Below are 21,776 nucleotides of genomic sequence, written 5' to 3' on the forward strand. Positions count from 1 at the left end.
CATATGAAAAGATAACCTGCTTGGAGGATGTCAAATTGGCTGTGATCTGATGAAGGTCGATAAAACCCTCCTCTATGGCAAAGGCTACTCGTTGCAGTGGTAGTATTACTTCTCGAGACAAACTAGTATTGACAGCATACATCCACAAGGGGGCAGCATTATCAAGGCTCTTAATTCTCTTTCTCCTCCCAGTGAGATTCTGAATAGTATGTAATTTGTCTTAATTGTATTTTTTGATGCTGTCAACAAAGTGAAACTTGATTCATGACCTTATACAAAACGACTGAAACAAAAATGAGACTTTGCTTTTTGTTTTTTTTCTGTTGTATGCAGGCTCAAAGTCCCAGAGTGCATTGTGGAACGCCATCACCGCGGGGATGGGGATCAAAGGCAAAGAACAGAAGCCCCCCTTGAATGACCCGCGAAGTCCTGAAGAGATTCTGGCCGACGAGCTTCCCTCCGCAGACCAACCCGACGCCACAGAGAAGACGGCCATCAGGTTTGCCGATGCTAAAGCCACAGAAAAGCAAATGGTTTACGGTTTATTATGCGTTGGTTGGCATAGAGTGAATCCAGGGCCATTGACAGCCTGGTCCGGCTCATTATCTCCTACAGGTGTAATTTGAATACTGTCGATAAAGCTCTTCAGCAGAACACAGGGAGGAAACAAGGCAACATACACAGCAAGGCAGTATTATTCTGCTCTGTGTATATGTTTTGACAATGATTAATGCACACTTTATTAAGTTGGCAAGATTGGAACCTCTGCTTATTTTCTATGAAGAGGATAATCATCTGTGTCTGACATTTAGTACACACACACACACACACACACACACACACACACACAGACACACAGACACACACACACACACACACACACACACACACACACACACACACAGTGGTAATTGCTATGTACGGCTGCTGACCTCAAGGGATGTGGGCATGATTGATTCCACCTTGATAACAAGGACTTCAAACCACCATTAACATAATTTGTTGTCACTTTTAGAATATTGAACGTCTTTTAACGCCTGATTCCAATTAACCTTGATGGCTCCGGAGACTGTTACAAATGCCGCAGGTGGCGAGAAAGGATCATTTGTCAGAGGATGCTAAGAATGCTCCTGGTGCGCAATAGCAACCTTTTGATTGTATGCAAAATAGACAGGGAGTTACGGGAAGCTGATTTGTTCAATTCATGTTCGAACACATTTGTGTTGCCAGCCTTCGCAGAGACTCACTCACGAGATTGTGGAATCTCATCATGACTTGTTGGTCTCGTTTTGTTTTTTCACTTCACGGTAACACGTGCTTCTCCTCTGGTGTTTCTCTGCGATATATCAAATTACAGTGCAGTTGTTCTCAGCTATAGTCGCCCCCCCTCAGAACACAGAATTATTTCTCTTTTCCGGAGTCACACGGTGACAAAGAGAAAGTGATTTTCCACCTGACTGGGCACAGCTTGTTCCCTCATTTAAAAGCCACAGCTCAGATTTGAAAGAAAAACGAAGGCAGCTCAGGGCAGCTAAAAGCCCCCTCGTCTTCCTCAGAGGAAACAGGTCATTTGTCCGCAGAGACACAAGCTGATTTCAGTGTCTTTTATCAAGACAAGTTCAGAATGCTGCTCAATCTGCGGCTGAGATGAAAAACTTGTATTTATGTCGACTGACCTGCAAGTTCTGATTCATTTCAGTTCCCCGAACAGTTTGATTAGAGGAACAATATCATACAACACAAGAAATAGTTTTATGTTTATGAAAGGAATTTGACGTGTGGAATAGGGTTTGCACCTGTTGAATTTAGGGATATACAGTTAGAGCGTATATAGCTCTTTGTAGTTATGGAGCGTATGGCTCACATTAACCTGGACAGCCATCTTTGTCCTTGTCTGGGAAATCCCACAGAGGGCAGGTGAAGTCTCCGGACAGGCCAACAGTGGTTAAGAGAGGCCAAATCCACACGGAGTTGTATGGATCTACAACTGAATGACAAATGGTAAGATAATGGTACAGGGTGATTAAACGACTGCGGAAGTCGGCGTAATCCATAAAATGATGTAACCACAGTGTCACCTCCGAGGCCAGAGTGATGGCTGTTATCCTCCAGGCGATGATAATTAGATTTTATTGGCGAATGGAGAGGGGGATCACATGATTTGTAGCTGGGCAGGATGAGAGTGATGGCAGAGTTAGAGGACAGGGGGTATATACGGATGTTAACTGGGGTGGAATGAAGGTACAATTCAGCTGAGGTCCAGGTGAATAGGGCGGAAATTAATTTTTTAATGTCATTTTTAAAAGCGCTGTTTTGATTAAACTCCAGTTGATTTCTTTTCAGTATCTTTTCCGTGTCCCTCGAAGCTGCTTGACTGTTTTCTTTTTTCTCTCGTCTACGTTCAGATCCTCTGAACGGTGGTTAACACTTCACACACACAACAATTGGTGAAATTGTTTTTAGATCTCAGCTGCGGTTAAAACACAGTTAAGTGCACGCTTAGTCACAGAGTGCGGGGATAGAAAATAGTATGGAGCCATTAGTGTTTAAGAACACGCTGACTCATCTGTGTGGCCGGTGTCGTGCAGTTATTGCTTCTCATTAGGGAAGCTGTAAGTATTTTTGAATGGACTATGAGGTGGATTCATTCAAACGGTGAGACCAGTCATTTTATTAAAGGTATCGTTGTATAAAGAGTGTTGTGTTATTGTTTTCCCTGAAGTCCAAAAACGCCTACAATGTGCTGCTTGTAGCATCACTTCTAGTCACCACACGACCACCACTACACCACACAGATGGCAGTTTGTCCCATTATAGGATGATCAGATCGAGCTTGTGTCCAGATGTCCAACTACCCACCTGTCTCTGTGGCTGCTGCCTGTGTGTCTGTGAATCTCCTGCAATCCAACCTCCACTGGGAAATACCTTGCTCTCCATCCAGACTGCTAAGTGACCTGTGTACCTGGAGAGCTTCCTGTCAGTCCTGAATTTTCAGCTCCAGCAGCCACAGCTTGTTTAGTGGGACCCAGTGGATTCAAGTGGACTGGTCAAGGTCAACCAACAGCTGCCGATCACTCACCCTTGATGTGCAGATGACCTTTTGGTGGGTTTTGGCTTTTCCTCACCCCTACCAAAGGCGATGGCTTGTTTGGAAGTGGTGGTCTTCACAATCAATTATGTACTGTCCCTTTCCAGGTGCCTTTGTGCAGTGGAGGATGTGATCCAGGGTTCCTAGCTTTTGCCCCATACGTACAAACTAGATGGGCTTAAAAGGACCTTCATGAGAAATCTTGTGTGAATTCCTTTACCTAATGTTTTTAACATTTGGAATTTGTTCCTCAGACAAAGATTTAAACGGTAGCATCTAAAACAATTACACAAATAGACGTGAAAAGTCTGAATCATCAGATAGAGAGATAACGGGCAGTCGCACATGCAGCTCCTCCGTGGTCAGTGTGATTTATTCACTGGTTAATTGGATGCAGTGTGCCGCTGTGAACTTTGCAGCTGATTAAGGCGGCTGTCTCCTCCGTGGCAGCCGGCAGTTTTGGAGCGTGACCCCTCCTTTGGCTGCAGCCGCGGGTTCACAGACCCCCACTGCCATCCCTTGTGCCGCAACAACCTCCATCACTAGCTTCACTAGTCGGCTAATGAGGCTCCGCTGCCGGGTGTGACACTGGCTCACGGAGGCACATGGGCTAATGGTGGAGCTATTCATTAAAATGACTGAAGTGTAACCTTACAGTTCTGATGTTCAAGAGCTGCAGTGCTGCTGTTTGCCTCATGATGCCATGTATTCATAGATCCACTATGAACCAGTATAAATCAACAAGAGCTTTCTCAATAATAGGAAACAAATACAGTTTGGTGTTACATAAAAATTGTATAAAGCCTTTGACCTCTGCTTCGATCGATATGTTTGTTTTTGTTTATCCCCCATCTGCCTACAACTTGTCAATAAGAAAAATAAGTCTTTGGTTATTGTTTGCAGAAAATAGATCAACAGAAACGTGTTGGGTTTGTTTGTACACCCATGATGTGAAGAGTCCTTTCCTTGAGGGCTTTGCACACACATCTGATTGTTGCTTGGAGGGGATCTGGAGGTGGTGGTCGGCAGCAGGATTTTGTCTCCGCGGCATTAATTAGTATGACTGTGTGTCAGGTTTGAGCCATGTGAGTTACTGTGACTGTGCCGTTTCCTGAGCCTTGACCCTGAAGTGAACTCTTGGACAGGAAATCGCATCCTTTTTTTTATGGCATGTCAGCAAAGAAACCCAATTAAAATGAGAAATTAAGCATGAAGACACAATCACTTGTATCGACACACTGGATGTTGAATGGCTCTTTTAAAAGAATGACTGAGCCATGAAACCATTTTTAAAAACATTGCATAAATTATATATTTGATAGTGAAGTCTAAATTAGAGCTCAAGGGACATTTTTGATATTGACAGTGACTCAAATGGCTTTAAAATTAGTGCAACACCCGACTCGAGAGCTATGTGTGCCTGTAAGCTGCTTTTTGTTTGGGTGATCCGTTCTTTTTATAGACTTCTCAGTTACTAAGCTCGCACAACCTACTGAACTCTACCTGTGGAGTGTGGCTGGTAACCAGTAGAGGTAAACCAGGGGCGAGTGAGGAGATTGTACCAATAAGTCAAAGTGCCTGAAGCAGATCTAAAGGTTGGAGTTAATATTGTGACATGGCTACAAAGAGATGCTAATGATGACCAGTGTCGGCTGAAGCAGGGGTAGTTAAAATAGATATTTTTGTAATAACATATTGGACATAAGGTTTAGGGTTGCAGTCAGATCAATACGACTAAGACTGTTATTGTTTTGGCTGCTTTGAGCTACAAGCTAACATGTGCAGAAGCCGGACGTGTGACCTGTGGGTGGTGCTAGATTAGATGTCAGGCAATCATCTCCATGATCATCTTTCAAAGTGTTGAGCCAAATGAGGAGGTTGGTGAGAGTTTCATTGAATTTGTGACCATTTTCTATATTATACATAAATAAATTGTCATAAAACTTGCTACATAGTGTTTAACAATCTACTACAGGCTTTCTTTACATGCAACATACTTCAGTGTCTAAAAAATTATCATTGTATTAGCTACAGTGACAGTTTAGACCTTTATAACCAAAGGGCTATAAGAGAAGGCCTTGTTTAAATTGCCTCTATGCTACGTGAGCCCTCAGTTCAGCAGCTGCATGCATCACCTTTGACCTATGGGTATCTCTCTTAGGGATGAAGTAATAGGAACTTTCTCCTCTGGGGTATTTTTCCACCTCCATCATTCTCCAAATAAATGGAGCTTGATGCCCTCAATTTCTCCCACCCATCCTTCCATCTCCAATACGTCCAATACAAAGGGAGAAATTAAGTATAGATGGGGAATCGTATTTTATGATAAATGATCTTCAGCAAAATGTGGTCATTACCGCTGAGGCGATTGCTATTTTGATGCATAGATATCCTTATCGAACCGCCAGGAAATTTAAATGAGATCTGAATTTTTCATGTACCTCCAAATGGCCGGCGCTCTTAATGTCTTGATTTGGATGTGTGAGCTTTGAGGGAGCCCGAGCTCAGTGGCAAGAATACCTCAGCAGCGCGTAATTTCCAGCCGGTCCCTCCGTCATAGTCATGGAAACAAGTCATTTTCATCGGACTTGATTCATTGGGTCTTTTTTTCAGGGCAGTTGTTGTAAATTAATTAGTCAGGCACGTATTTAGATTATTATCACATGTACGAACATGTTTTGGGCTCTTTTACTGGTTCATCTGTCTTGAAACTGAATAAAATGCAGTTTTTTAATCACCCAAACAGCAAAGCCTTTATTCACATTTTTCAATGTTTTCATCTCCACGTTTGATATGCGAGTGTTACCATGTGACTACAGTGATGAATGTATTTACTCTGTTTGGACCCTTCACACTGCTAATTACCCTGTTTCCCACTCAGATTCTATTCGGCGTACGATTTGTAAATGAGCGACAAGTGAAAGACTGCAGTGTATTCCTAATATTTCACCACATTCCCTGCATGGTTGTAATTGTGTCCTTTCAGTTGGTCCTTTTCCCCGCAAGGTGTTTCATTCATCAGCCGGCAATGTAATTAAAATATTCTGAGATTCCTTTGGTACAAAAGCTGGAGGCCACATCTCTCTGAACAAGCTACATTCTTGTTCCTGCTATTTCACGCATTAAGTGAATGTGGGATGTTATAAATATTTTCTGTTTCAGGCTTTAGAATCATACTCAAGGTTCTTTTTCTAATCGAACATCTCTTATTGAGTGGCCAGACAAATAAAAACTTCAGGATTCTGACCTTTTGTTTGTCAAAGATAGTGATGATTCAGCCCACTAGCCACGATTCCTCAAAATATTCATACAATGTTTGCAGTCAGTAGAAGAAAAAATGCGGCCTTGATGTTGTGAGGCAGAGCAGTGAGGGTGAGGAGGTCTGGGTGGTGAACGGCTGCAGAGAATATAACGCAGGAAAGAAACCAGAGTGGGCATCCTGTCAGATCCTGTCCTTGCACTTACTGTTTCTGCTTTCCTGCTTACTGTTTTTCTGCAACCTTGACCAAGCGTTCTTGAAACAAATTGTTTTCTAAGCTTTGTTTATTGTGTTTCTGCTCCTGGCATCGAAGTTTCACGGCGTGAGAAGCCAGTCATCATAGAAACAAGCAAAACAAGTGAATGGAAAGAAAAGCTAGTGAGAGACAAATGAAGCCGACTTTCTAACCTCCAAGCAATGCACGAAACTAGAACTAGCACTAGAATACACATACAATACGTATACATATGGAGGCGTTCTTTCTTTTCCCATATCCTGTCCCTCCAAGGTTTGTGGAAACCCCTTTAGTATTGCTGCTACAAAAAACAACAAACCAACAAACGTACCGGGGCAAAAATATGATGATGGTTATAAATGTGAATGTGGGATTGGAAGTTTGTGAAATGTAAAAAAATCGTGAAATTACCAATAGTTCTGAAGCTGGAACGGATCTGGGGTTTCGGACGTTGTTCAACAATCTGGCAGATTCCTCTGTTGAAGGATACTGACACTTCAACAATAAATAAACCATTGTTTATGTCTTATTAGGACAGTGTCATCATAGCTCAGTGATTTCAGTCCCTAAAAGCAGACACACACTTGAATTCAGGCAGGTTTAGTGAAGATACTTTCTGGAAACTAACTTTCAGGCTCACGTGCTGATGACCTGCCTGTATCCAGGTAGATGCAGTTAATCTCAGCTACTGTAAACTACTGCATCTTGCTTTGCTTTGTCCTTTCCTGAGTAAACATTCACATTGACCTTCCTGCTCCTTGCCCTGTTTTTCACAGAAACTTTCTCACCAGGCTCGACCTTGTTCAGTGACACACTTCCACACACAGATGACAGGAGGCATCAGGTCCCTGGTGTGTAAACCTGTGAACAGCGAGCAGTGAAAATGTGAAGTTACTCTCGTGGTTTCCCCCCGAGTTGACCCGTCAGCTCTGCCCTGGGGGCCAGCATACCTCCACAAAAGAGAGAGAAAGAGAGAGAGAGAGAGAAAAATGGCACTGACACATTGATGAAGAGTGGATGGAAGAAAGCAGCCAGAAAGAGAAAAGACACAGAAAGGCATAGACGGGGGGGGAAGGAAACACAGATAAGTGCGCCTTTGAAGAGAACATCAGCAGGCGTCATGGCACTCAGGCAAACCTTTCTCCTCCCTCCGTACGGTGGCCCCATCTCGGTAGATGAAAGCAGGAGCCTCTTTGAGGTGGTGCCCTGGCATTATCCCTGCATCCTGCATCAAGTAATTGAAAGACCCCGAGTGTAGTGTATGGTGGGGGGGCTCGGGGAGAAGGGGAGAGGCACCAGGCTGAGTCATGCCTGCAACTTTTGGACTGGCAGACAGTGAGGAAAGAGAGGGGTTTAGACCTTCAGTGAGCGGGGGACCAACGAAGAAGAAGAAGAAGAAGAACAAGCAGTAGAAGAAGTTTCATATGATTGGATACATTATATCTTGTATCTACTTATTCCAGAAATCTCTGCCTGTCTGTCTGTGGATCACATGCCCCAAGAACTGGTCATGTTATCACCTTCACACTTTAGGGGCCAAGGAAGTGCAGTGTCGAATTTAGTGTGAATTGGATTTAAGATAAGATTTAAGATACATTTATTTGTCCCAAACACATGCACAGACATGCACAAGCACACTCATGCAAGGAGGGAAATTTAACCTCTGCTTTTAACCCATCTGGTGCAGGACACACAGAGCAGTGGGCAGCCGTGTACGGCACCCGGGGAGCAGATGTTGGGGGAGTAAGGTGCCTTGCTCAGGGGCACTAGAGCAGGTTAGGGAGAATCCTCTTGGATTTTTGGACAGATCAATCCAGGCTCGTCTTTTTGTTGTTTCTCCGTGGAGTCGAACCAGAGACCTTTTCTGCCCATAGTCCAAGTTTCTGCCACTAGTCCACCGCCTCTCCATGGAAGAGCGATATGTTCACTATCAATAAACTTTGAATATAGCGGCAGCCGGGACTCATGAAAGCAAGTGACGCTCACGATCAACATTGCAGGTGAACATCTTTTTTATGCAGTTTCAGAAAGAAATGTGCCACCAGCAAACAGCCCATTCCAAACAGGCAGTAGTAGTATAATGTTTTTTCAGGCTGACAAGGAACCAGCTATGTTGCATGCACCCCCCAGGCAGCTGGCCTCTGAGTATTAACGTGTTTATTATACAATTTATTGGGAACAAGACGAATGAATACTAAGCTCCTCCTGCTAGAGTCGCTGATTGAGCTTTTAGTATGGAAGGAGTATAACACATAATATATGCAGGACCTGTGATGGTTTATATCGCTCGTAAAAGGGTCTTAATTTTCAAACTGGCCTGCTGCCAAGTTATCTGACCAAATGAAGCAGGAAGGACATTGGTGGTTGTAAAAATGTAGAGTACGACCCCATGGCATTCGGATGCTGCTGTGAGCCGTGTGTATGTTATTAAAACAGAATAGTAGTGTATGTGTTGCAATGCTTTTATTTGGGGGGGTTGGGGACGATGGATCAGTGTAATCTGGGGCAAATCAGTGTCGATGCCCTGTCGGCTCTATTTAATCCTCCTTGCAGTGAGACTTAATGTGTCACGTCAAATGTACGATCTGCTTTTTGTGAGACAAGTACATTGTCACTTGGTCACATTTTCACCTTTTGATGAAGTCTGTGTTTGTTCCATGTCATTCACCTTTCACACAAATGTATGTGAAGTGAAGAAAAGAGGACAAGAAGCTGTCATGTCTCACAGGTGGAGAATCCAGAGAGGTTTTCACTCACACCTTCGTCATCTCTCCTCCCGAAGGTCTCGTCCTCCTGTTCCTCTCCGTCCTCCCTCGCTCCCTCTGCTTTTTTTTTCTTCTTCTTTTTCTTCCAGTGGATGACACAGAACATGGTTTCTCATTATCAGCCAGACTCCTCCCTCTCTTTGACTGCTGGTGTTTCTCCTCCCTCCCTCTTGTGCGGAGAGAGGCTCGGCAGTGAGCGTTTAATCCCGGATTGCGTTGCCCTGCCGTCTGCATCCCGTCGTTGCTGGGAGAGCATGGCACGGCTCCAGGACCCCTGTCCTCACACAGGAGAGAAGTGAACGAGTGAGAGAGAGAGAGCGAGGGAGGGAGGGAGGGAGAGAGCGAGAGGGAGGGAGAGTGGAAAGAGGTGCAGTTGGGCTGTTTCACGACTGTCACAGCTACTTGTGCGCTGCCCCTGCACTGTTGCTGAGTTTCAGTCCCACACTCTCTCACACATAAACAAGAGAGGGGGGTGGGGGGGACAAGAAAGAGAGAAAGAGGAAAGGATGACGGGCGTTCTGTCGCAGCTTTGGGTGCAAATGTGATTGAAGAGATCTCCCGGGTTCCAGCACATCCTCGCCACCTCGCTCTGCTTGTTGCGTCTTCCTCACCGCTCTCACTTAGGAGGGATTAAACTTTTTTTTTTTTGTTGTTGTTGATCTCTCGTTGGCACATCGGGAACTCTGAGAGTCTCCGACATGGAGTCTCCCACCAAAGAGATCGAGGAGTTTGAAAGCACGTCCCTGAAGTATCTCCAGCCGGAACAGATTGAAAAGATTTGGCTCCGGCTCCGGGGACTGTGAGTATACATCCACTTTGACTCTTTTCAACAAGTGTGAAGAAATGCTGTGTGATATACGTGTGTGTGTGTGTGTGTGTGTGTGTGTGTGTGTGTGTGTGTGTGTGTGTGTGTGTGTGTGTGTGTGTGTGTGTGTGTGTGTGTGTGTGTGTGTGTGTGTGTGTGCGCGTGCGCGTGCGCGTGCGCCTCTGCATGTGTGACACTGTATGTGAATGTATCTGTAAATATTTATCACAGACTAAATCAGATAAAACCTTTGTTCACCTGATCGTCATATTCATTTTGTTTACTGAATGTATGTGTGTGTTTGTGTACATGTCATTCTATGGTTACAAAGACAAATGTAGGTTTAGAACCATTGTTATTAGGACATTTTTGCTGATCGCCACAACTTCAGAGGGCTGCCTCAGGATCAAGACTAGTTTTATGTTTAGGTTTGGGTAAGGTTTGGAGGTAAGGTATATGTTTATGATGGTTAGGGTCTAGGAAAGGTGTTGGGTTAATGAGTGTCTTCACACCCATAGAGAGATCAGAGAGAGAGAGAGATCGTAGAGAGTAAGAGAGAGAGAGAGAGTGTGTGTGTGTGAGAGGACAATAGACTGTATATAGACCCACAGAAGTAAGAGAAAAACGCACGGAGATGGAGGTATCGCTCAAACCACTCAGAGCAGCTCTGAGCTACTTCCTTTGTGAAAGGAAGGAACGTACATCAGAACTGAAGTGGTGACCATGGAGGAGAGAGAACGGAGGGTTACTCACACTTGCAGCCTTGATGTAGAAAAACATGCTTAATGCCACTCTAATGTTATTTACTAAACTGGTTTTGCAGCTGTTCTCATAAGCAAACAGATGTTGATGCCATTTTTTTCTGAACAACACACTTGTTGTCAATGTAAGATGCAAGAAGACTATAAATCTTTACCTGAATTATTATATTCATGTATCTTGGTGGAGTCAGTAAGCGAAAGGGATTTCTTCGATTTTTTTCTGTTTTTTTCATCTGCTTATTTTCCGTTATTTTGTTGGCGGCTGGGTTCTTTAATCCTGCCGAGCTATTTCCTTTTAAATAATACAAGAACCTCCTCAAGCCATGCATTCCTCAGTTTCTGTGGTTGGCCAGAGTAGTATAAAATACTACAACAGTACTTCCATCCATCCACCAGCTCATCAACACCTCTGACCTTTCGCCCTGAGAAGAAAGCCCCCATGCAGTTCATGCTGTTTGCAGGTTGAGGTGGGAATTTCCTCATCATTCTTACTCAGCAGGGGGATTAGACAGCAGTGTAGATAGGAGGGTTTTGGAAAAAGACGTCTGTGATGTTAGTGCTGGAGGTCCCGATGAAACCGTTTCCTCCGAGTAAATGATACGCGGCTTTCCACCAGTTCATCGATCACCTTTCCTCTCGCATCGCTCTAATTTATTCTCAGTTATTTTCGTGTCATTGTATTTCTGATGCTCAGTGATTAGTCATTGTTTCTGTGTCATAAGCCCAACATGTGGTCCCCCGTCCCCCCCTCCACCGCCCTGCCTCTTCCATCATCCTCTGCCACGCTCAGCTTCCTCGGATGGCTTTATTGTCTCTTCCATTTGGTCACCGCCGTAAATTTCCTATCATAACCATCTGTCTTTTGGGATCTTTGATGGATAGTGAGTCCCGATGAATGTAACAGCGGTCGGGGACTTTCTTCCCTCTTATTTTCCTTATTTATTTATTTATTTGTTTTTTTCATCATCTGGGCTCCGCTGCAGTCTGCCGGCTGCTCTGAGGGCTCCTGTTGCGTGTCAGAGATCACATTAGCCTTTAATCTCACAAAGAGCCTCTGTCTGAAGAGAGAGCTCCGACTGACAGGCAGCCCCCACACGCACCACACTGTGTATGTTGTGTGTTTAATAGGGAGGGCTCGGTCCTTTGCAGTGTGTGTTTGTGTGCGTGTGTGTGTCTGTGTGATGTATAAAGGTTGATGGTGCATGTGGTCGTGTGGATGATATAGATTGGATGTGTGTTGCAGCAGCCTGGTGACATTTACTGTATGTGCTGCCAGCTTATCCTAGGAGATTTGTTTGGCAGCTGTATGATTTGTGTGCGTGTGTGTTTGTGTGTGTGTGTGTGTGTGCATGCTGGACGGCTATCACAGCACTCTCTCTGGCACAGTGCACTCCACAGAGTACACCAATCATCCTTGGACAGGCAGAGGGATCATTCGCTCCGGACAGTTCTCCCCCTGCTCAACCTTCAGTGATGCAGCCTAAAGCCTCGGTGACATCCACTGATCAAGGAATGAAACAGCGTGATGTGTTTTATTACTTCCCTCTGACAAATGGCCCCTTTATGTTTTTGCATCGGTGAATGGATTCCAATGGATTTCCATTAATAAATTAGATCACTGGGACAGACCCGACCTCTCCGTCACCCACTGATTAATGGAAATCAATGAATTATTTAATCACTTGATCAACAGTTCATCACAGAGAACTCCCTTAAGGGCAATTTCAGATTCCGCCCAAGGAGGATCAAGGTGGCTGACCGCTTTATGACACTGTCCGGTTCGTGAGGCAGGGCAAATCATCTAAAAACGGCTTTTCAAGTACTAACTTAAGGTACCAGTACTTTAACTCCTTCTCAAGTATACGAATTAGCTGCTGCCATATTTATTGTAATAATCTGGGTAACTGATGGTGTTTCACAACCCAAAGTCAGTTGATTAATTTCAAAGATAATCAGACTAATCAATAATTAATAACAGGCTAACAGTACATTAATAAAAGCTCCAAATTAGATTCACCTAACAAACTGCAATGATTAAATGCGTCTAACATATTAATGAGGGTTAGGATTTGTCACTTGGGGGGGGGGGGGCGGACCCTTGGATCAGTTGTAGCGGTGCAGTGGTGGTGCTGGTGGGTTTTGGGGGTCGGGGGGGTGATTACATACGTCAGCGGGAGCATGAATGCAGCAGACTCATAGCCTAACAGCGAATCAGAGGGGGACAGTAAAGACACTGACGGGGTCGGTAAAAGTCTAATGGATTTTTTGATGGCTCACCGGCCCACATTATTATGTATGAAAGTGCCGATCACATTTATTTACTTGTTAATTGAGGAGTGACGCCGTCCTGGATTGTTCCGGTCACTTTAACCCCTGAAGATTACAAAACTGATGTCTTCAATGCAAGACTTTGACCTGTAATGGAGTATTTGTACTCTTCTTTTACTTGAGTAAAGAACCTGAATGCTTCCTCGAGCCCTGTCCAAGAAGAACACGTTGATGTTTTTTGTACATGAAGCATTTCACAGACACACACACTGAAACTCTGAAGGCAAATAATTGAAGGCCATTTGGGGTTCATCGTCTTGCCCAAGGACACTTTGACATTCAGAGGAGCTCGGGTATCAAACCACCGACCACCCTGGTCAGTCAGACGACCCGCTCCACCTCCCGAGCCGCAGCTGCCGCCTCCATGGTCTCAGATTTTGCCTAATAACTTCACTGTGACCCTCATAATTATTATAATTCTTGGAATTTCCGTGACTCCTTTCAGCCCACATCCTCATTATGCTGAGGACATTGCATTAAAGCCTCCTAATTAGAAGAAGCTCTGTGTTGTTGACAGACACACACGGGATGTAAAGGGAGCTGAGCGAGGGGGGGGAAGGGGCAAAAGGTTGGAGAAAGGATGGAAGAGGAGGTGAGGAAACGCAGAAATATCAATACTGTTGTTTCTCTCTGACCTTCCATTTGCCAGGTTGTCATTTATCTTTATTTGTCTGTCTTAAACGTGATGTGCTTTAGTTAAAGTTCATATGATTTCCCTAAAACTCTTCCTTCTTACTCTTACTTCTTTATTATGTGTTCTCCGTTTAAAACTCCCAACGCTCACACAACCATCCGACTGTGATATTTAATGTCTTTTTAATTGCTGGATAGATCCCAAATGATGAATTCAATCTCTGTCCCCACTAATCTCGAGGGAGCTCTTAACATTTCTTTGCACAGACTAACTTCCCTTAGCTTGCAGTTTTACACCGAGCTGCAGGAAAGATTGATACAGAAAAACGGCCGAGAAACAAATCAGGCTAAGTGCTGTGAATCGTGCCTGACTGGAATTTAAAAAAGAGCGTCTGTGGTCCAGTGGCCACGCGTCTCTCCTTCCCTCCACTTTGCTGATAAGAGTGCTCGTAAGTGTGTGTATGAATTTGAGCTTTTAGAGCCATGCTGTTAACTCTCCATGAGGTGTGGGTGTGTTTTTAGGCCCAGGGATACTAGGTGTGTTTTAATGTCACTGAGTAGGTTCCTCGTGTGTGTGTGTGTGTGTGTGTGTGTGTGTGTGTGTGTGTGTGTGTGTGTGTGTGTGGTGTGTGTGTGTGTGTGTGTGTGTGTGTGTGTGTGTGTGTGTGTGTGTGTGTGTGTGTGTGTGTGTGTGTGTGTGTGTGTGTGTGTGTGTGTGTGTGTGTGTGTGTGTGTGTGTGTGTGCGCGCAGAAGTAAAGTAGGAGGGATGTCAGGGGGTGGAGTGGTGTGAATGTGTGTGCACATCTGTTTTTGAATATCATTACGCCTCTTAAATCCCTAATTTGCATAAGTGATTGTAAGCACTTGCATTCTTTTTTCTATTTTGCTGTGTGTGTGGACACTAAATGATGTGACTGTTGAGAAACAATTTGTTCAATCAAAACATGCTTTATATTTACATATAATTGCTAAAAGTATAAATACTTGATCTGTTTGCACACTTTGGCCCTCATGCAAGAACACTTGTGCACTTATCTGACAAACTCTTACTTAAGTGGTGATGGTTGCAAGTTTGATTCCCCGAAGTGATCCTGAATTGTTAATTTCAGCTCGGTAAATGCCACCTGTGTGATCATTTTAATAATTGACTCCTCTTAATTGCTTCTAGTTTGGCCCTTTCTGGGTAGATTTTATTCATTAAATTGTTTAACCAAGTGTAGAAAGAGGAAGAAGGAATTCACACCTTCAAGTCTTCAAGTCAGAAATTAGCAGACGGCATATTAGAGCACCCAAAACGAATATATAAACCTTTCCAGGATCAGCCTGTTAACCTGGATCCGCTCCATACTTGACTTGTTCTTCTTTTTCCCCCTCTATAAAATTTCGTGGAAATCGCTTCAGTAGCTTTTGTGTGATCCTGCGAAATAACAAAAGAAACAATCTCAGATGAAGATATAACCTCTAGAAATCATGCTGCCAGTGATGGAGATGGTGACGAAACAGTTTGACCTGAAGCCACAGAAATGGAAAAGACAATAACATTCACCATAGAGTCAATGCAGAACAGTGGAGGATGATCCACGGACAGAGACCTGTGCAAAGAGCCGGAGGCAGCTGGTGCTGGGAGATAACTTTCATAGCAGCAACTAAATTGTATAAATTATGACCAATTTAATAAGCCTCTCAAACCGCTGAGGAAAATAATTGGCAAGCCATATATAATGAGCAGAATATGGCTGGTTCTAAATGAACCACAGGTGTGGAGCAACTTTATTTTTATTAATGCAACACATCTTTTATAAAAGCACTTCTCTATTTGTGCAGTTGATTCTTGCGTGAGAAAAATAAAATAAATCAAATGTGGAGATAAACGTTTAAATCAATGCCTCACCATCCTCGTGTTTTTTTTCTCTGGCAGGCGCAAGTACAAGAAGACGTCCCAGAGGTAAGAGTTGCTGCGGGGCCCTGGACCTCCTCCTTCATATTCATCCCACTCTCCTTCTCCTCCTCCTTCTCCATCGTTTCTCAATACTCTCCCTCTGCTCCTCCCACTCATCATTACCACTGGACCTCATGGAACTTCCTATATTGTTATTCTATATTGTCCATTGTTGCTCGTGCTGCAAAGACAACAACTCTGTCATTTAACCCTGTTATAAATATACAGCAATCTAAATAAAAGTTGTTTTTGTTGCCATGATTATCTTTATTTACTATCAACCTCTATTCCCGGGGGCCAGAAATACAACTGAACATGTGTAACACACCTTCATCACACTGCGCATTCACAAACTATTTCTGCCTCGTGTTGAATCAAGTGCCGACTCATCATTAACAGATAGCTGGAGCTCTAATGGGTAGGAATGATGGTGACGCAGATGTTTGGGAACCAGAGACGTCTCTGAACTTGAAAGCTTGATGAATAAGTGCAGTGCTGTGCATGTTATCTTTGTCATTATAAAACTTTCATTTGTGTGGTGCTGCTGGAGATGCTCCGGGGAAATCAGGCTCTCCATTAACTGGGACTTGAATGTGTTTATTTACAAGGGCGCAAACTGGGATTAGTGATTGCCACTGGATGAATGGATAATGCAGATTAAAGTATCATTTGTTAGAGATGTTTCTGTATTGATCTGAAAAAATGCTTTTAGTGTCCTTCGTTATTCACGTCGGCTTCCCCTGTCGTGACTTTTATTTCTGATTCATAGGGCACATTTTATGGCTTCAGGACCCGACAGGCCCTGTAAAACAAAATGTTTAAGACACATCTGCAGACAGGTTTAATACTTAGTGGTTAAAATGGTAATGCTGTGTTTTATGGGTCCCATTATTGAGCCTGTATTGCTTGAACCTTTATTTAATAATATCCAAAAATAGCTTGAATTTAGCCATAAATTCTGATATTTTTTAAAAGGCCAACGCCTCAGTGCAAATTGAGGAAGGTGAAAGGAATTTAAGTTGCTTCGTCATTACATACTTTTTATTTAGTTATTAAAGTAATAAACAAAGATATTTTGTTGCAGGTCAGCGAAAAATATATAGTTCATGTCAATATCCATCAGATTTTAAAGTTTCAAGCTTCTGTATTTGAGCAAATGTACATCAACTGTCGGAATGATAACCTGTTTATATTTATGCGAGTGATGGTTACACTGGTTGTTGGTTGAATAGTTTTCATGGGATTTTATTTGGCAACTAGAATGCCACTCAGAGTGCTAACCTCAGCCAAGGCCACACAGACCCCTTATGAAACCAAATGCAAAATCACTAGATACAGATTTCTATTTGGATCTGCCCCAAGCTGCACACACTCATAAATAGCAGTCCCGTAAATGTGAGATCCATGAATTATTCCATAAGAAAATGCTCTAACTCACAATTTTAAAGAAAGTGAGAAGGAATTCCTGGATCCGCCACCTGATCCGGATCTGCACAAAAATTAAATGGGTCCTTTCCTGATACTCTTCCTAAACCGTATCCTTCCACAAGGTTTCAAGTTTATCTTTCCAGTAGTTTTTGTGTAATCTGGCTAACAGAGAGATACACACTAACCAAAACAAACTCTAGTGTCATCAGCCTGAACCTTTAAAGGCAAATCACTGGTACATGTCTAACAACAACACAGTATTTTTCAACCATTTTCACTATAATTTCCAAATAGCAGCACCTTCAAACAACCAACACTGAACCTTATTTCTCTGTTTATTGTACCACTTCTCTCTGCAACAGTAAAATCAACTGGTGCTTCTTCAATCAGGAGACTACATTGGCACAATTTCCTATTTAACCGAGTAAATAGGAAATTGTAACGACTCCACAAATGAATCTCAAAACGTGTATTTCTGAAGCTCCACTTTAACGCTGTTTCATGGCATTTCCAACTATCTCTGCACAGTGCGGGTAATTGAAGGAGACTCTCCTCATGCTACTCATCGACACAGCGTGTGGTCGCTTGCAGCGGTATAGAGCTAGCTGTTGGAAACTCTCACTCTCCCCGTCTCTCTGTCGCTGTCGCTCCGTCTCGCTCGCTCTCACTCGGCTGGGTGGGTGAGTTCCTGTGTGGAGGAGCCGGGTGATTGACAGCTCCATATGTGTCTGTGTAATTACGGCCGGGCTAATTGGCAGAGAGGAACACTGGGACATTGTCATTACTGACACACCAGGACAACCCCTCACACACGCAGATGGAGGGAGAGATAGCCTTCTTCACAGGGGGAGGGACGGGAGAGAGAGGGGTGTTTGTGTGAGTGTGTGTTTGCATGGAAAGGGAGTTAAGAGACATGAGAGTCGGGCTGAATAGAAGTAAAAGGTAACACTGTGTAGGCCTGAGTTTGTGTTGGTCTGCTGGTGGTAGTGAGGAAACTGTTTGCCTGATACTATTTTGGTTATAATTTGTGATCACATGGTCACCATTGTGATCTGCTCTTTCAACAACTGACAGTTTTAAAACCCCGCCTCCCTTAGTTACTGTTGCTATGCCTGGCAGCTTTCCATTCTTGCACAGCACATAGGATATGAAGTAGTGATCATTTATAGTAATCATTAGCATTCTTAAAAGCATTTGTCCAACTAGGATTCTCTTTTCAAGCCTGCAGTCTTCCAAGTTGTTGGCTGAAATGTAGTTAGCTAGCTAAGTTAGCTAATGTTCGCTCTATGAGTCATTAGATGACATGTGCTGCAGACTTACCTTGTTTTAAAGCACTACACACCACAAAGTGAAGCCAGATTCTCTCTATCGCCGCCTGGTGGCTTGCTGTACTACAGGTCATAAACCCTGCCTCCTCCATGTTATCAGATGGGACACGGGCCAGAAGTCAGATAACAAGGTGGATTTATTTTTTCTTTAAAAAATAATTTCTGGCATTGTAGGTGGTTATCATAATATAGGTCCAAGTGATAATTTTGTTCGGAAAATGTGGTTTTGATTAATTATTAGGCAAGGCATCTTCATCAGCTGATAATCTTTGTAGGACATGATTCTTAAGATATAACAAGGTTTCCTAATTGTAATGTAGGGCTGCTTTCGCCAAGTCTACACATAAAACCTTACAGCTACAGTCTTTTCAATGGTTAGTCCAGTTTTATCTAAATATCTACATACTAGTGAATGAGGTGTATTTTTATATGATCTGAATATATTCTGTGTATAAACAAAGAAGTGTTGCTGCTGCTGCTCTGATTTCATCTCATTCTACACATTAGTCATTAGTCTTATAAAAAGTTACAAGAGAATAGGCTTTGAGTTTACGAATAACCGATATGATTAGCAATTGCAATTCTCTGGTGATATTGAGTTTGCCTGGGATAACTGGAGTGTAAACTTCCCCAAATCTGATAAGGATCGGGGGCAGAGACGTTAACTTGGAGCTGCACTCTGGTCAGACACCGTTCAGAGGCTGGTTTATCGAGCGGCCGATTCAGAAAGTGTTTCATCTTTGACAAATCTCTGTCTTACCTCGAGCTTGTGATTGTGCCAGACAGCAATTTTATTCCATTCCCCGGAAAGAAAGAACCAGCAGTCGCTCTTGTGTTCACAGAAAAACGGCATCGATCACCCAAGACTGACCAATTACAGCGATTATTTAGCAGCAAAGCGACAAGAAGATGTATCTCTGTATTCCTTGGCCTGTAAACAGCACCGAATGAAATGGGCTTTCACTTAGGCCTGTAAATATGCTCCAGTGGTCACTCCTTGTAGCCCGGGCTTCAAAAGCTTTAAGTGTTTTGCCATCTGATCCAGGCTTACTTTCAGCCTTAAATGGCCTTATATAGTCAGCACAGTTGCCAACGCTGTCGAAAGTGTGTGTGTGTTTATAAGATAGTTTTCCTGTCTCACTTCACTCTCAACACAACCTGTGTTTGTGCACATTGCTTGGAGGCATTGCAGGGATACATGTTTACAGCAGATCAGTGACTCAAGCCTGCTCTCCTCCACTTTGCTCCATTCTTCAGACACTTGGTTTTTAAATATGTGCATGTTTAAAATATTGAGACTCACGGCACTTTCTCTTGAACTCATCAGTTTCTCGCAGAGCTTTTTTAATCATTTTGGGGAATCATTTTTAGTTTTGTGGCTCTCGAGGCTGCTCAGAACATATTTCCGAGTTTTCCTTTAACATTTGGAGAATGCAGCAGGAGGTTGTTCAGGTCAGACACGTTCACATCAACAGGAACATTTCTGAACAGCATGCAGGACATTACGTATAATAAATATTTGCCTTCTCACATACAGCTCTGTTCATTTCTGGTAATAATTATCTGGGGTTCAAAACATGTCTCAAAGCCGTTTCTGTTTCTAAACAAAAAATAATTTCCACTTTATTTGTCTGTGTCATAAGCACTTGCTGCAATAATAACTTATTTGATGATCGAAATGTCAAGTTGCAGGCAGATACATTTTTTCTGGTGCGACTGCAAAATCAGAAGTAATTATTTAGCTAAGCAGCTGCAGAAGCATGAGACTCTGAAAACAAATGAAAACACCAGGGGATTTGTTACCATGGAGGGCACAGAGGTCATTACATCTTTTAGATTAGAAGAAAAAGTGCAATATGCTCTTACCTGTATTTATAGGATCTCCCTTCATTTTGGAAAATGTAATTTATTAAAAAGTAAATATTGAATAGTTAAATTAATTAATGTAATAGTGATAATCATCAAGAGCTTGACTTTTTATCTTCGCAGGGGTGGGATATGACCAGATATTTATTAAATGATTCACATACTTTTATCTTGCCACAGTAAAACTCATGTCAATGCAGGTAAGCAAGACAGTGATTTAACTCTAGAAAAAAACCCATTAAAATACCTATCACGAAAACAGCACATTGACTGAGGGTGAAAACAGGAGCAGCGGAGAGGAGGACAGATATATTCAGGCTGAGAGTCACAAGGGAAAATTGATCTCTTTGGTTAATGTCAGTAATCAGGGAGCAAATCTTCCAGGCATTGGCTGCCTTTCAAGAACAACCCATTAGATGCCATTACCCAGGCCTGTGTCTCTCTTCCCTGTGGTCCGGGGCCACTTGTCTGTCACCGCAGCGATTTGGAGATGAACACTGAACTGTTATGGAACAAATGCTGAAACAAACATAATCCTATCTCGTAAAACTAAGAACTATTGGTCTCTCGAGCAATTAGGAGCTGGAATTACAGCTGTAGTACAAACTGATGAAGTGCTCGGGTGATGAATATAAAGTATAGACAACACTGCACACTGTTCATTAAAGATTTGACGCACGGTCGCTACCTCAGACTCAGTTGAAGCACGGTCTCACTTTTGAAATGTATTGTTGTTACAAATCTCTCAGTCTCAGTCAGACACGTCAAAAAAGACAATTCTTGCCTTGACTCTGATTGTGATCAGTTGGTTTAATGGCATATTGGTTTAATGATCATGTCATGTACAAGACACTTGTGCTGATGTTCTTACAAGTGCGAAGATATTCAATCCACCATTGCTTAAAAAAATATATGGAATTACTATATGGTCAATTCACACAAATCCAATGTCCCCCCTCTTCAGCTGTGTTGGCTCATCTAGACCAAATCTGTTTACAGTGGATTTAATTGCAATTCAGTTTTTTTGATGCACCACCTTTTCTGCTGAAACTTTTAAATTTTTCCACTCTTGAAATTATATCCAGCAGTTTTACTATTATTCTAAAGACAGAAGACAGAAGTTACTGTTTTGTTTTGTGAGAAGCAAACATCCCCGTGCAACATCCGTGTTTAGCAAAAAATCTATTATCCTTTTCACATCAAGTATTGCATGAAGTGGAAAAAGAAAATCTAGTTTGGAATCAAACAAATAAATGATTATACATCAGGAAATTTGATTTGAATACAAACATTTGCTATTTTCCTCACGTTGTGCTATGAATAATGAAGCTGCTTCATGT

General features: G+C 42.8%; 1 protein-coding gene across 1 annotated transcript in view; it reads left to right on the forward strand.

Moving 5' to 3' along the window:
* The window catches only part of pde1cb (phosphodiesterase 1C, calmodulin-dependent b), a 75,929-nt gene that overhangs the window by 17,489 nt on the left and 36,664 nt on the right, over positions 1–21,776 (forward strand). Inside the window, exons 3-4 of the mRNA XM_061084334.1 lie at positions 334–499; positions 15,794–15,820. Of these exons, the coding sequence (XP_060940317.1) occupies positions 334–499; positions 15,794–15,820 (193 nt within the window). The remainder of the gene's footprint in view (positions 1–333; positions 500–15,793; positions 15,821–21,776) is intronic.

The sequence above is a fragment of the Limanda limanda genome, chromosome 13 (genome assembly GCF_963576545.1).
Source record: "Limanda limanda chromosome 13, fLimLim1.1, whole genome shotgun sequence".
Lineage (NCBI taxonomy): Eukaryota > Metazoa > Chordata > Actinopteri > Pleuronectiformes > Pleuronectidae > Limanda > Limanda limanda.